Source organism: Terrapene carolina, unplaced genomic scaffold (assembly GCF_002925995.2).
Source record: "Terrapene carolina triunguis isolate 2854851 unplaced genomic scaffold, T_m_triunguis-2.0 Scaffold68, whole genome shotgun sequence".
Taxonomy (NCBI): domain Eukaryota; kingdom Metazoa; phylum Chordata; order Testudines; family Emydidae; genus Terrapene; species Terrapene triunguis.
Window position 1 is genome coordinate 57134898 of NW_020664419.1, and position 16319 is coordinate 57151216.

The 16319-nt window shown below is 39.2% G+C and overlaps 1 protein-coding gene across 2 annotated transcripts in view; it reads left to right on the plus strand.

Moving 5' to 3' along the window:
- HMGA2 (high mobility group AT-hook 2) overlaps positions 1 to 16319 on the plus strand; it is a 165473-nt gene that overhangs the window by 10184 nt on the left and 138970 nt on the right. For both annotated transcript variants that reach the window (XM_024208060.3, XM_024208061.3), the window contains exon 3: positions 2618 to 2668. In XM_024208060.3, coding sequence (XP_024063828.1) covers positions 2618 to 2668 — 51 coding nt within the window. The remainder of the gene's footprint in view (positions 1 to 2617; positions 2669 to 16319) is intronic.

Here is a 16319-nt window from a genome sequence, read left to right on the forward strand (position 1 = left end):
AACCAAATTAAGGCCACTCTAATTCTGACTAAATGAGGGTGTTCCATTGCAATGCGGATTTAAGTGGTGTAACTTCAAATCCACACCTTTAGTTAATTTGTATTAACTTTCCCAGGTGTCCCCATGTATACAAGCTCTAAGGCTTTGGCCTGGTCTACACTACCCCCCCACTTCGGACTAAGGTACGCAAATTCAGCTACGTTAATAACGTAGCTGAATTCGAAGTACCTTAGTCCAAACTTACCGCGGGTCCAGACGCGGCAGGAAGGCTCCCCCGTTGATGCCGCGTACTCCGCTCGCCGAGCTGGAGTACCGGCGTCGACGGCGAGCACTTCCGGGATCGATCCGGGGCACTTCCGGGATCGATCCAGGATCGATTTATCGCGTCTTAACCAGACGTGATAAATCGATCCCAGAACATCGATTGCCTGCCGCCGGACCCTCCGGTAAGTGTAGACGTACACTACACAGCTTTTAGCGATATGGCTGTGCTGCTACAGCTGTGCCACTAAAAGGCACGCAGTGTAGCGCAGTGTAGCTGCTGTTTATTGGCAAAAGATAGCTCTCCTGCCGACAGAAAACTTCCACCTACAACGAGCGGCATTAGCGCTGTCAGCAGGAGCACTCGACAAAACTTTTGCCTTTCGGGGGAGGATGTGTGTTTTTTTTTAACACCTCTGAATGACAAAAGTTTTGTCTTTCAGTTGCCAGTGTAGACAAAGCCTAAGTGTCTTAAAACCTGAAGCATATTTCACTGAGTCACTCCCAGGAGTTCTCAAACTGGGAGTCTGGACTCCTCAGGGGGTTACAAGTTGTCAGCCTCCAATCCAAACTCCGCTTTGCCTCCAGCATTTATAAGAGTGTTAAATATATTTGAAAGTGTTTTTAATTTATAAGGGGGGGGTGTCACACTCTGAGGCTTGCTATGTGAAAGGGGTCGCCAATACAAAAGTTTGAGAACCACTGGGCTAGGTCAATTTACTGGGTTTTTTTAAGTTTGATTTCAAGACCAGGTTTGCTGTCGATCTAAAAAAGTTCATGTTCATTTTTTTAAGGACACTGGCAGCATGATCTTAGTTTTAAGAGTAGTAAAACCTTAAAAAAGGGAGGGGGATTGTTGCTCCTTTACTAAGATGTCAAGTGTTGATTTAGAACATTTTAAACTGATCCATTCTTAAAAATTAATGCCTCAGATAGTTCAAACAATAACTATGTGTCTATTGGACATCATACACTAAAATTAATCTCTATTTGCGCTGTCCAGCTTATAAGGACATAATAATGAAGGGTTTGAAGGGAAACAAAAACCTCTTAAATAGCTAGAGAATACAGCAAATGTACTTCTTTAATAAGTATTCTCATAAGAGGGTTTCACCTTACATGTAACACTGGTATAAACTGTTAAAGAGCAAGTTTACTCTTTTAACAAGTCTAAGTGATAATTTTGCCCTTTAGGAATGTGAATTTTATTTTTCACACATTTCTTCTTGGTGAGATTTATGTCAAGGTCATTTCGCTGCACTTATAGTGTAGGGTTTATAGGGATTGGCCCCAGTACTTTCCCAGCTCTTCTTGTGGGATTCATTTTACATGACAAGGCATTACACACATTTTACAGAGATATGCCAATAAGTGATTTATGTAATGAGACAATTGACTCCTGAGGGGAAAGTCAAATACACACACTCCTTTGAAGAAGCAATATAGGAAAACACGTATAATGCACCAGGCATACAAAAAACCCTTGATTCTAAGGAATGATTATGCACATAGGGTGAAATCCTGGCCCCATAGAAGGGAGTTTTGCCATTGACTTGAGTGCGGCAAGGATTTCACCTGTAGTTCACCTACCTAACTACCATTATTATTAATCAGATATTGACATATATATGGTGGACATACTTTGTCTGTAAATAACATTTTATATGTAATTTTTCATCCAAGGATTTCAAAGTTGCATTACAAAAGTGGGTAAGTATATCCCACGGTCACCAAGCAAACTAATGACAGAGTCCTGAATGGAATCGGTGTTTTCTCTGTTTGAGCTCCTTGCACTAATCGCTAGGCCATGCTTACATATCAGGTGCCATTTCTAGGGCACCTGCTGTTGAATTTTCTTCAACCCTTAAAATGAAGACCTATTTTGGAATGGTGAAAGGTGTGTTCAGAGTTTAAAGGACGTGTTTGCACCTGAAAAGGAAAATGTTACTCAGAATCAGGAAAGTATCACTAAGTAGAAATACACACATGTTCAAGATGATATTCTTTGTCAAACATGCTGGTTTGCTTTCTGAACATTATCAATAGAGGAAAAACAGGCAGACCATTGCGAATAGTCCATCAGTTTTAAAAAAGTTTCCTTCCTTCTTGAAACAAACTGTATTCTTTTTACCCCACAAGAGGGGATTTTAATATCTTTAAGTCTATGCTATGAAATATTAGAAAAAGGAATGCAGTCAAGATTCAAGCCATAGGGGAGAGAGAGACAGAGACTTAATGCCACCCATCTAATCAGCAGATACATAATTATGGATAATATTACAAGGAATATGTTCCCAGTTACCAGCACTGCTAAATAATGTTGGCTTATCAAATACATTGTTTTTTCACTTTACAGAAAGCAGAAGCCACTGGAGAAAAACGACCCAGAGGCCGGCCCAGAAAATGGGTAAGTATTCCATTTCTAGTCATTTGATTTATTTTTCTGCTTTATAAAACGTTTTAATGCCATTCATTAGAAGAAGACTATTTCTATTTCATTTTTTTTAAAAGAATGTCTGTCTCATTTCTTTCTGTTCTGTTGGGTCGAGGAAAGGGTTAAGGCAGCAGAAACCTTATCTCAACTTCCTACCTTTAGACTCTGATAGTTTGCTCAAGACACTTTACTACTAAATGTTTGCTGGCATTGAATACTTATATGTCTCTTATCAGCATGAAAAGAGTCTCAACTCTTCCTTCAAAAAAAGAGTAACAATGAGATAACTTGTTCCGTAATTGAGTAACAAAGGTTAAAGGGGGTATTATCAGGCATCAGAAAGTGATTATGAAAGGTGATAAAATTCAAATGCAGTGTGTACAAGATAAAGTTAAAAAAACAAAACCTCTTTGTCTCTTTAGTAATGCTCCACAGTCCCTGGGAAACAGAGTACATTTCCCCCTCCAAAATCCTTAAAAGGAACAAAAATAAACGTTGGGTAACTTGCACCGAATGTTTTCGCTGTCTGGGCAAGCTGTATACCTCACATAGACTGGGTGATTTGTTATATTTTTCATTTGTCTTGTTATTAAATTTTAAAATATTGCTCTTTCACACTACTATTGGCTCCCTGGATGTTGATGTCAGAGACAAATGTATTTTCAGAAGGTGCCCTTGATCCTCTTGTCATACAGATTTCTGGTCGCTTGGAGTCTAGAAATTCAGTGTTCAGTTGTTGAGTACTTCTTGTACATGTCCTTTTTTACTTCTCTCCCTTATACACACACTTTCAAAAGGAAAGTGATGAAAATGTCACCTGAGTTAATGGGAGAAATTGACAGTGCAACCATATGTTCCATAATAAATTCTCTATCTAGTTTTCCTTCTCCCATTACCTTTAACTTCTACACATCTGTCCTCTATTTTTTTCTATACTTCTTTTTACTACCTCATCTCTTCTTCTTCATTCCTTTATTATGTTCCTTCTTCTCTTCCCCCATCTTCATGTTGTCATTTTCCCTCCATTAGCTCATCCTTTTCCTTTCCAATATATATTAAGACTGTTGTCAAGACATCCAGGCTTCCTAGAGCTAAAACAGCACCACAGGAAGCTTATAACTACAACTGACATTCCCCAAAGTGTCAGCAGCTAAGCGCAAGAGAGGAGGGATGGCTTTAACATACACAATAAAAATAGTCCTATTGTGGTCCAGTGATAAAAGTGCCTGAGGATCTTCCTCTAATATTGTGGAGAAAATCAGACAGTCACATACAGTATATACTATACATGTCTACAGTATTTAGACTAGGCAAATTCTTTGTACACAGAGAAGAAGCCCATTGGCATTAGGAGATTAGATAGTTTATAAAAACTTACATGAATTGGTAACCTTCTCAAAGGTGGCTTGCATGAGGCAAACACTAAATAGCTCAGTAAAATGTATAGCAATTACTATCAGTTTCCTTATAAGGTTGTCTAGAGTTTATTAGGGCCTGAGATTGTATATGTGGATGCTAACTGAACTTGTCTAATCCTCACATTGGGTGCAGTCCCCAGGGAGGCAAAATGAATGGCTTCTTTTATGAGAATAATTTATAACATCCAACCTATCTATACCACGTTTGGTGTATGCGGTTGTAGGCAGAAGGTTAACAACTCTGTGGGAATGGAAAGTGTCACAGTCTGTGGTGCTAAGAGGTGCACCATCCCAGGCATTGTATCTGGAGATTAAGCTGTATCTTCTCTGAAGAGAAAAAAAAAGGGTATTTTTTTTTATAGTTGGCATATTATACTTTGGTTTGTGTAGCTTATACTGGCAAGAGCGAGCAGGCAGTAGTAACAAAGAAATAAATACGGTACAGTCCTTTGGATGAAAAAATTGAACTGCAGAAATAAATTCTTGACTCTCCCATAGAGGCAGTCTTCACTCTGCAACCAGTTTAATGCTTTCCAACAATGTCACTCATTTCCTTGAAATTAGAGAGTATTTTAAAGCTCTGCAGTATTTTCTTATTGCAAATATCAGAAACGGAATCCTTTACCCATTCGCTACTGTACTGGATGGTTGTTTTTTAGTGAATTTTAGAAATAATATATGAGCATGCACCTAACAATGGGATAAAGTTGTAGACATTGGGAAATAAAAGTGCCATTTTCTCTCTCCTGCTTTTCTTTTTTCCAGCTTGAGTCAGGCTTGCAGGCTCCTCTTTACATGTGGTAAAATGGAGAGTCATATCACATTTTATACATGAAAAAAATATTGTTAAATCATTAGGAGCCATTATCATACCAACAATTTTTAAGCAGTACTGTATTTGCTGTGGAAATCTGTGAGGGATTCTACCTAAAAACAGATGGGCATGGCATAATAGGGCCCACTGTGTTTTAACATCTAGCTTCTGTTCAGAAAACACCCCTTTTTATCACATGAATTTCATTTGGGTTTTTAAAGTACATTAGTGGTTATTTTCTTTGTTAATCTAGTATGTTTGTATCAAGCATTACTTTAAACAGTTATGTATCAATTAAAATAAGGAATGCATAGATTTCCTTTGTGTTTGCGGGGGGCAAGATATTGTATAGGACGGATATTTTTCTAAGTTTGTAACCTATTTTTGTGAGTTTAGAGGTTTTGTGTCATATGTTGTTCATCAAATTGTAAAGTATTATTTCTGCTGTTTCCTTCAATATGCACATGCAGAAATAAACTAGCTAACAGACTTCTGTAGAATTGTGGTAGTAGCCAGTCTTTCTGCCAGTTCAAATTAAGTATTTAATATTTGTGACTCACAAAAATTGTGACTCACATTTGTGACTTTTTTTTAGAAGAAGGATTAAATCTAGTTGACTATGAATGTATAAAACCTGGAGAAAAAAGCTGAAGTGAAGTGAGTGGAAACCTGTTTTACCAGACGTGTACAATAAACAAAGTAATATTTTTAATAAAATAATGTGTACTTTGAAAAATAGTCCAGGAAGATAAGATCCTTGTCTGTTGAACAAACAATAAAGAGTGAGTGGCTCTATAGGAAATAAATATTTGGTTATAAAGAAAAGCCACCCACATTTAGAGTTAATTGATTAAAAGCACTGAAGATAATAAGGAAGAACCAGATGGGAACCATCATATTTGGAATCAGAAATTCAGTTTCAGTTGTAGTAGAACCCATCTGTCACCACAAGTTGCTGGACATATGTGTGCAGTACAATAAAACTTTGGGGGGAGAAAATCCTATTATTTTAATGATGAAAAACATTTATTTGTATGCTTGTTACTCTTTAATTTTAGAAGTTTTGATACAGGGATATGATCTAGGTTCTTTGATGCCAGTGGAACATGCAGATGAAGCAACCTGGCTTTTTATTAGGAGAATTACTATTGTATGTGTCATAGATGTTCACAGCAATTTACAGAGATAATAAAGACATGAGGCCCCATTGAAGTCAATGGGAGTTTTGCCATTGTCTTCAGTGGGGCCAGGATTTCACCTGTGGAGCCTAACCCTACTCACACGGGAGTCAGTGAGAAGCAGGAGTAGGTCTCCATTGCCATGTCCCAAGGAGCCTACACTTTAAACTTCCACATTTTTTACATTTGTGTAAGGCTAGTAATCTGAGTGAAGTACTGTGTTAGGGCAGGAGCGGAACGGAGACTGAATAAGCAGTTATAATATAATTCATTCCAATGGATCATATTGAAAAGTCCTGGAAATTTCACAGACTTCTAGTGCTCTCAAACTTCAGTTTAATGGCGAAACCTGAAACCTCATTCTGAAGATGATGCTTTAAAAGGGTATTTAGGTTTGTCTTTCTTTTTTTCCCTCCAGATTGGTTTTTAGCATTGTCTGATTTCACCCCCACGTTGTTTAAACGGAAACACAACTTTTCAAAAGCACATAAAATAGCCAGGCATATTCCAAAGCTCAATATGCAGATGTTATAACTTTGTAAGGGGTCTGGAGTTGATGTGGGTAAGTGACTGACATAATGATATAATAGTATGAAACTATCTGGTAATGGATTGTGCAAAGGAGGGACAAAACTCCCAACAATAACTTGCTTATAACAACAGAGGGGAAGTAGTTAATTTCTAAGCACAGTGCGTGCACAAACACACACACAGAACCATTGAAACACAAATAACAGATGAATGTGATTTGTTCGGATAACCTGACTTTTTCTTTCAGGCAGCTATATTTACTGCCAAATGTGCTAAAGAGTGCATTTCAAATTGGTAGCGATAAAACAAACAGAAGTAAACTCCATTTCCCTATGCAAGGGTTTGAGCTGATCTTAACATGCGTAGGTGGACAAGTCTATGTTTCTGAAGTTTAAGGGTGTAATCCTTCCCCCATTGAAGTCAATAGAAGTTATGCCATTGACTTCAGTAGGGCCAGGATTTCACCTTAAATGCTGAAAATTAGAGTAAGAGGTACAAAACTGTTTTTAAAAAAGTGAAGAAAATGATTTCTAGCTGATAACTTTTTCTCCAAATTATATAAATACATTAGAAGCAAGATGAAGACCAAGGACAGGGTAGGGCCATTACTGAATGAGGGGGGGGAAACAATAACAGAAAATGTGGAAATGGCAGAAGGGATAAATAACTTTTTTGTTTTAGTTTTCATCAGAAAGTTTCATAGCAATTGGACATCTAACTTAATGAATGCCAGTGAAAATGAGATAGGATCAGAGGCTAAAATAGGGAAAGAACAAGTTAAAAATTACTTAGACTTAGTTAGATGTCTTCAAGTCACCAGGGCCTGATGAAATACATCCTAGAATACTCAAGGAGCTGACTGAGGAGATAGCTGAGACATTAGCGATTATCTTCAAAAAGTCATGGAAGATGGGAGAGATTCCAGAGGACTGGAAAAGGGCAAATATAGTGCCGATCTATAAAAAGGGGAATAAGGACAACCCAGGGAATTACAGACCAGTCATCTTAACTTCAGTACCCAGAAAGATGATGGGGAAAATAATTAAGCAATCAATTTGCAAACACCTAGAAGATAATAAGTAACAGTCACCATGGATTTGTCAAGAACAAATCATGTCAAACGAACCTAATAGCTTTCTTTGACAGGGTAACTAACTGTGTGGATGGGGGGGGGAAGCAGTAAATGTGGTATATCTTGACTTTAGTAAGGCTTTTAATATTGTCTCACGTGACCTTCTCATAAATAAACTAGGGAAATACAGCCTAGATAGAGCTACTATACTGTGGATGCATAACTGATTGGCAAACTGTTCCAAGAGAGTAGTTATCAGTGGTTCACAGTCAAGCTGGAAGGGCATATTAAGGGGGGTCCTGCAGAGATCTGTTCTGGGTCTGGTTCTGTTTAATATCTTCATCAATTATTTAGATCAGTGGTGGGCAACCTGCAGCCGCACATGGCCCGTCAGGGTAATCCGCTGGCAGGCCGCGAGACAGTTTGCTTACATTGACCATCCACAAGCATGGCCGCCTGTAGCTCCCAGTGTCCGTGGTTTGCTGTTACCAGCCACGTTACCAGAGCTGTGGGAAGCAGTGGACATCATGTCCCTTTGGTCCGCGCCGCTTCCTGCAGCTCCCATTGGCCGTGAACTGCAAACGTCAATGTAAACAAACTGTTTTGCGGCCTGCCAGTGGAGCCGCGAGAGCTCCAGGGCCGGATTAAAACCGCTGGTGGGCCAGATCTGGCCCGCGGGCCGTAGTTTGCCCACCTCTATTGTAGAGCCTTATGAATGAATCAATGCAGGCAAGACTACTGCCTGTGGACGGTCATCATTTTACCCACCTAAAGATCTTGGATGGGCTTTTATAGCTATCGTGGTCAGACTAATTACCAGTGTCCTCACAATTCCTAAGCTGAAAGTGTAGACAAGTGACATGAAGTTAAGTTACATGAAGAACAAGTTAAAAGACTTAGAAAGCATCATATTTATTTATATCGTTTCCAAACAGGATGATCTGCAAAAAGTATAATCTCTCAAAACGCTAGAATGACTGCAAAAGCAAGTTATCCAGCAACCTTTAGGATTATCTCTAATTACTGGTGAATTTTAAAAGATTCATAATTTTGCCATTTAATTATTTTCTTTCCATTTGGCATTCTGGAGAAGGAAAACAACTTCTCCATTCTGGAAGCCAATGAATGGAAAACATGCCTTAAAAACATATTCTGCCTTGGATATATTTAGAGAGGTGTGTGCATCTTCATTTCTGTACAAGCTTTGGGTAGGTCTAAGATCAGATTCAAGTAAAGGATTTTGTATGTGATATCACAGTTAACATCCCTGCTCAGAATTTTGGAGCCAAATTCTCTGCTGGTATAAGTGGGTGTGACTCCATGGATGGCAATGGAGTTCTGCCCATTTATACCAGTAGAGAATTTGATCCTATATCTTTATGGCCTACAGTTAGGGCACGTCTACATCTAAAATGTTGCATCAGCGCAGCTGCATCATGCATTGGCGCAGCTGCACCACTGTAGCGCCAACATAGTGCGGTCTACACGGAGGGTTAGGTCGGTATTTTTCACATCCCTGAGCGACGCAGTTGTACCGATATAGGTCTGTAGCGTAGACCAGACCTTACAAGGGCTTTTATTTATATTATCAAAAGGGTAGTTCACTGATGCCCTCTATGCCAGAATGGGGTATCACAAGATGTCCAAGTTAACCAAAGAGCAAAACTTTGCATTTCTATAGCATTTTCTATCTGAGCTTCTCAAAGCATTCATAGTCATTAAAGGGAAACTGCCAATTCAGATTGGCCCCAAACAGCAAATGTTCATGGTTGAAAGTGAGGGAAATGCAATAAGTAAGGAAACAGTATCAATAGTGAAAAGTAAGTTGACATTTTAAAATGTTTATTTTTTATAATCTCAGGTATTATTAGTAGCATAGGTAAGAAAGTTAGTGTATTTAAAAATGATTTTTCATTTGACAGTATCCCTTAATTTTCATAGCACTTCTTGTCAGGTAGGTAAGTATTCCTGCATCCCCTTTTTATATATGGGAAAACAGATTCAGGAGCTACATTGCCAAAAGGGTAGCCCACTTCTTCTGAGGGAATTTTGCGCCTCCAGTATGTGCAGCCACAGTTCAGTTGCAGGTACAGTTCTTACTACCTGTGTCTCTAAGGATCTGACTGCACAAATCAGTTAGGTAGAGGTACAAGCACTCAGATTTGCTCCTGCAGTTCAGTTTTTCGCCATGAAAATTTTGTGGGTATAAAAGGAGATGTTGAGCCTCAGCCCATTGAAAATGTACTTCATAGAGGTTAGGAGCCCAGATTTTAAAAGACATTTAGGTATCTAACTTCCATTGAAATAAATGGGAGTTAAGCAGCTAAATACTTTAGAAATTTGGCCCTAAGTGTCTTGGCCAGGGTCACATATGAAATCTTTGGAAGAGCCAGGAATAGAACTCTGATTTCCTGATACTTGCCTTGTATCATAGGAAGGTTGTCCTTTCTTAGTAGCTCTCACTTGTCTACAGGTTAGTTGATGGAGGGAAGCACACATTTGAATTGTTTCCCAAACCAATGCATCTGCTTGTTTCCAATTCCTATAGGCTAAAGATGCATCCAGCACATGTCTAGCTGTCAGGACAATGACGTAGGGAGGACTTGGAAGGGCCTTGCATACTCTTTGTGTACAAGATGGATGAGGGAGTGTCAGGACCAGCGTGAGTTTCTGTAACTGGGCTCTATTTTCTATTTTTCTATTTTCTAGTTTCTATTTGACGGAAGTGTGAATCCTAGTGAACTTATCTCCTTCTTACATCTTCATTGCATATAAAACTCCTGCATTTGTCTTTTAAAATGAGAAATACAATCATCAAACCTAGCTGGATAATTCCTTAAATGTTCTGAATGTAAGTAATCTATTTTATTGAGACACAAGGTGATTTTTGCTATGGACACTGGACATGTCCAGTTAAAGGCCTGCCACCAGAGCTGGCACTAGGCATAAGCAGACTAAGCAATTGTTTAGGGGCCCTGAGCAGCTCAAGGGGGCCCCCTGTTTGATTTTTTTATTATTATTTCCATAAGAACTTGCCTGTGTTAGTATTTTACTCATTTTAAAAACTATATGTTTTCAAAAAGATCCGAAAATAAACACTCCAGGCTCAGCTTAGTTTATTAGTATGTGTTGGGGGCACGGGGGGAAACATTCCTGAATAGGACCCCCAATGGGCTAGCACCTCCACTGCCTCCCACTTCAGAAATAAAAAAGTCAACACCTTACACCCTTGAGTATATGGGGGTTGGGGGGAAACCTGACACAATGAATGGAATACCATGTGTAAAAGTGTCATCTGATGGTTAGGCTGAGAGTCAGGACTCCTGGATTCTCTTCCAGTTCTTACTCTCTATGTGGTATGGGGGAAGCCACTTAATCCCTCTGTGCCCAATGCTCATTTACACTGTGGCCTCTAGCGGTAATGATAATTTCCTCCCATTTTATACTGCTAGAGTGGTGATGTTTAGTGTAAATGATAATAAGGCCCTCTGTGCTTAAATTCACCCATCTGAAATAAGGAGTTTGATAATACTTACTACCAGTGATGCTTTAAGCCTGATTCTACATTCTTTACATACCCCAATTGGAGATCTGGATGCAATGCAGGTTTGAGTCTCTTCCGATGGTTTTGGGATGCTTAATGTTTGGAAAATGCTTTGAGGTCCTTGAATGAAATCATTGCATGATGTAAGTGCAAGCATTATTATTATTATTTCCTTTCCCTTAATCATAGGACAAAGGTTTGCTTCATATTGAAATTCAGTATTATATTTTAGTTACAGTACAGGATTTTCAACAAGAAAGGGGGCTGCTCTCATTAAATACAAGCACCTGATTCAGGAAAACCAGTTTTTATACCAACAATAATGTACTTTATATGTGTCTTTAGTTAGCATTGCCCATTAATATCCACTCAATTTTGGAACAGGTTCAAATTAAAAAAGTGTGAGGAACACGGCATGTTTACAGCAGAGCGATTATTTTTCTTTTTCAGGACCTATGTGCAGTGTTCTTTAGATCTTAAAAGAAAAATAAAATACTGGGACCAAACCTGCCGATTGAATCTGAAAACACTAACATCACAGAAAGATGAATCCAGATCTTTACCATTTAAAGAGTCAGTTAAGATATATAATTTAGCAATTTCAGATGCATCAGTGACATTGTCAATAAAGGAACAGGATATCTGCTAAGGTCCCGGAGAATCCAAATATTTTCATTCTTCAGGGAGACTCTGTAACAGGAAGCACCAAGGCCCAGGGAGGTGAACGACTGAATGAAAAAGTCATATGTTGAGGAACTTGAAATCTTGATGTTATAGATGATAACATTTATAATGCACTGTTTGTTCTGCAATCTTTTGTCATTCTCGGTTCAAAGTGATTCTGATTTTACAAACTCTTGTCAGTATTGGTCTGTGTCAGTGACTGTTGATGTAGTATAACTTCCTTGTTTACAAGCCGAAGGAACTGTCAGTCACAGAGTTTTCTTTTTTGTCATTGCTCACTTGGTTTGTCCAGCTTTAACGTTCCCTTGATTTCTTGGTGGAACTGTGACCTTTATATTGCGCAAGAGCATCCTCAGGGCCACTCTTAGTTGACAAATCTGAGGAGGGAGGTACTACATCTATGAATATGGCCATCTGTAGGCTTCATTATTTTTGCCCGGAGGCTGACATGGCAGAATTCAGTACATTCATGGAACATGGCCCTTGTTTGTTTTACAGTGTGGCTAGAAGGACTGTATACAAGGAGAGCTGCTTTCCATGAAGTCTTTCACATGAGCTTATTTCTTGCTTTACCTGTTGAAATAGTAGTTCATTTCCTACTCGTTGGACCTTAGGCAATTTAATACATGTATTGTGTAATTTGACATATGTTGGGGAAGAAGAATTCAAGATAGTAATTCTTTTCATTGCACTTTATGGAAGCTAGTAGTGCGTAATGTGCTCTTTTGTTTTGTTTGTTATAGTAGAACCTCAGAGTTACAAACACCTTGGGAATGGAGGTTTTTCGTAACTCTTAAATGTTCGTAACTCTGAACAAAACATTCTAGTTTTTCTTTCAAAAGTTTACCTCTGAACATTGACTTAATAAAGCTTTGAAACTTTACTGTGCAGAAGAAAAATGCTGCTTTTAGCCATCTTAATTTAAATGAAACAAGTACAGAAACAGTTTCCTTACCTTATCAAATCTTTCTTTAAAACTTTTCCTCTTTTTCTTAAAGCAGTTTACGTTTAACACAGTACTGTACTGTATTTGCCTTTTTTTTGTTTTTGGTCTCTGTTGCTGCATGATTGAGTACTTCCGGTTCCAAATGAGGTGTATGGTTGACGGGTCAGTTCATAACTCTGGTATTCGTAACTCTGAGGTTCTACAGTATATTTTATTTGGACATATCATCATAAGTTTATCCTTTTCTAGACTGTCAGTGTAGGTGTCTGTAAATTGCAGGGTCAAATTCTGTTCCTAGTTACAGTGATGTACATAATAATATTAATAAGCTAAGCTTGCAGTAACCACATTAATTTTAATGGATTTACACCAGTGTAAATGACAGTTGTATCTGGCCCATAGAGGTCTGTATGCTTTAGTGTACCAATGGGCATAGCTTACATTTTGGAACCATTCAAATTATTAATGAATCAGCCAGGTTTAGAATTTTTTGTTTTACATCCTCTCTATTTAGAATAACTGCTTAGCACTTAAAAACTCATTAAAACTGGTAGTTCCTGTATACAGAGAGAATGGCAACTTTATCCAATACGTTATCTTAATCAATCTTGACTGTTACATCAATTATCCTAATAAAGATCAATTGGGAGCTTTTCCAAGTTGTAATACAAACACATACATGCGCTTTGCTATCATGATCTTATCAAAGTTGCACTGTGCTCACATATTTTTGGGGTTTCCTTAGTATTCACGTTGAACTAATTCATACTCTGCCCACTCATACTGCATTGTTTCCTGTTAATGATGCTTTGAAAAATCTGCTCAGGAACCTTTTTTCCATCGTTTGTCTGATACAGCACTTGGCTTACAGCATTAAAAATTCAGAGCAAAAACACCAGACTCCTGTGGGATGCATGCCTAGCTGTAGAAACAGTTTATGCCACCACTAGGTGCAACAGAGGTCTCCCTGGACTGTATTGGCTTGATTTTGGAAACATTTCATTCAGAGAACTCATGATGAAGTCAATTGAAGTTTTCCAGGCATGAAACAGCTGTAATATCAGGCCTTATATGAAGGTAAAGATTGTTTTAGTAAATACTTCAGGTGGCTATGGTCAAGTAGATTGAGCAGGGGACTGGGATCCAGGAGATGTAGGGTGAAATCTTGGTCCCATTGAAGTGAACGGTCCTTTTCAATTCATCCCTGGATTCTAGTTCTTAGTCTACCACTGACTTGGTGTGTGACCTTATGCAAGTCATTTAGCTGTCTATAAAATGAGGTATTATTATCATGCTAACATAAAACTGTGAGATCCGTTGATGAAAAAGAGTGACATAAGTGCCAAATATTCATCTGCTACTCAGATTTAAAATGTTCTTTGTGTTTTGTTCAATGTTGAGTACATTGTGAGCATATATCATAATAACAGTTGAATCTCAATAAGTTTGGTACACATTTTACTTAGGTAGTGATGTTTTGGTTAGAGGAAGGTGGAAGCACCTCCTGCAGACAATACCACATAAATAAAGGATTGATTAGACTTGTACAGAAATTTAGGATGGGATCCACAAAGGGACTTAGGCGTTGCAACACTGAGCATCATGGTGCCCAACTTTTAGGCACCTAAAAATCACAGGAACAACACTGCGATCCACAAAGATGAGTTAGGCACCTAGTCTCCCTGTACAATGAATGCGGAGAGATAGGTGCCTGAGCTAGCCAGTGGGATATGCCAAAGAGAGAGGTGAGTGCTAAACTTCCTCCTTTCTCAGAGACAGGGTCCTAAGTCTAAGCTGCAGGGAGGCACCACCTAGGGAATGAATTAAATGCCTGCCTTGCTCCACAGAAAATAGGGGCTGGGGTAGACAAGCCCACTTCTAGCTCAGTGGTTAAGGTGCTCATGTAGGAGACCCAGGTTCAATTCCCTCTCTCTGCTAAAGGCAGAGAGAAGTTTTGAACAGGTGTCTCCCATGTCTCAGGAGAGTGCTCTAACCACAGGACTATGGGATATTCTGATTTGTGGGGAGGGGGGATCTCTCTCTCTCTCCCCCCTCCCCTTTGTTGAAGCTGTTCAGCTGTGGCTATGTAATGAAAGAGAGGTTAGAGCAGTGGGACTGGACACAGATCTCCCACCACTCTATTACAGTCATTCATTCTCGCGCTCGCTCGCTCTCTTTCTGCCCCAATGGCTGATCCACTGTTGATAAATACTTAAATAGTCATTATAGTTCCATAGTTAAATCACCCCCCTGAGCGTTGGGAGATCCCTGTTCAAATCCTTTCTCCCCGCTCTGGCAGAGAGCATGGAATGAACCTGGGTGTCCCACATCCCAGGTGAGTGCTCCAGCCACTGAGCTAAAAGTTATAAAGTAGACTCCACCACCACTTTCTCGTCCAGCTGGATTTTGAATGGGACCTGATCCAGGGAGCATGTCTACAGGATCAGGCCTCACACACAAAGTAGGTGGCAGAATGCCTATCTTCCCCCAATTGGTGGAGTGCTCTGGGGCTTAGGTAAGAGATGAGCATCCAGCTGCCTAAAGGGAGGCAGGAATGTACATACCAAGAGGCAAAAATGTTGGCATCTAGGGAACTTTTACCATGAAAACTTAGGTGCCGAGTGAGTTTAGGTGCCTACAGGATTCGATGAGAATTTTGTGGATCACAATGAGGCCAAAACTGGGCTTTAAATGCATAAATACCTTTGTATATCCTACCCTTATGTAACAGGCTTTTTGTTGATGTTTTTACAAAAGGATCATGTGTATCAAATACATAGTGTTGCTACTTTAAAAATTCAAATAATTCTTACTCTTTTCTAATCATTTCAGTGAAGCAGACAATTTAAAAGTCAAACTCATAACTTTACATCAGCAAAGTATTCTGTGGTGTAGAAAGATCCAGTAACTTGAATTATCTTGCTGCCTGAACTAGTGTAGTGTTCAGTTGAGGGAAGACATGGCATAGGTGGGATGCTGGGAACAGTTAGATGCCACTGCAAAACACATTCAGAATATATTACTCCATGGGCCAAATTCTTCAGGTCAAGGACCATGGGTGAAATTTAGGCTTCATTAAAGTCAATAGTAAAACTCCCATTGACTTCAATGGAGCCAGGATTTCACACCATGTATTTATATGTAAATACCTATGGTGCAATATAATTAATATTTAGTCTCCTCTAAGTTACACTAACACAATGTCATTGACTTCAGCTTTTGTGCAGAAGAGAACTTGTCCCTGAATCTATAAACTCTCTTGGGAGAGAGAAGGTTCTTCTTTGAGTACTGGTCCCTATATTTATCCCCGTCTGCATGTATGCACTCCATGTTCCTGAGACTGGAAGAGTCTTGCTAGTAGTGTCTGTTGGTCTGTGCCTGCGCTTTTTCCCTCCTCGTGCTCGGATCTGAGAGTAAAAGGGGTGGTGCAGACCATC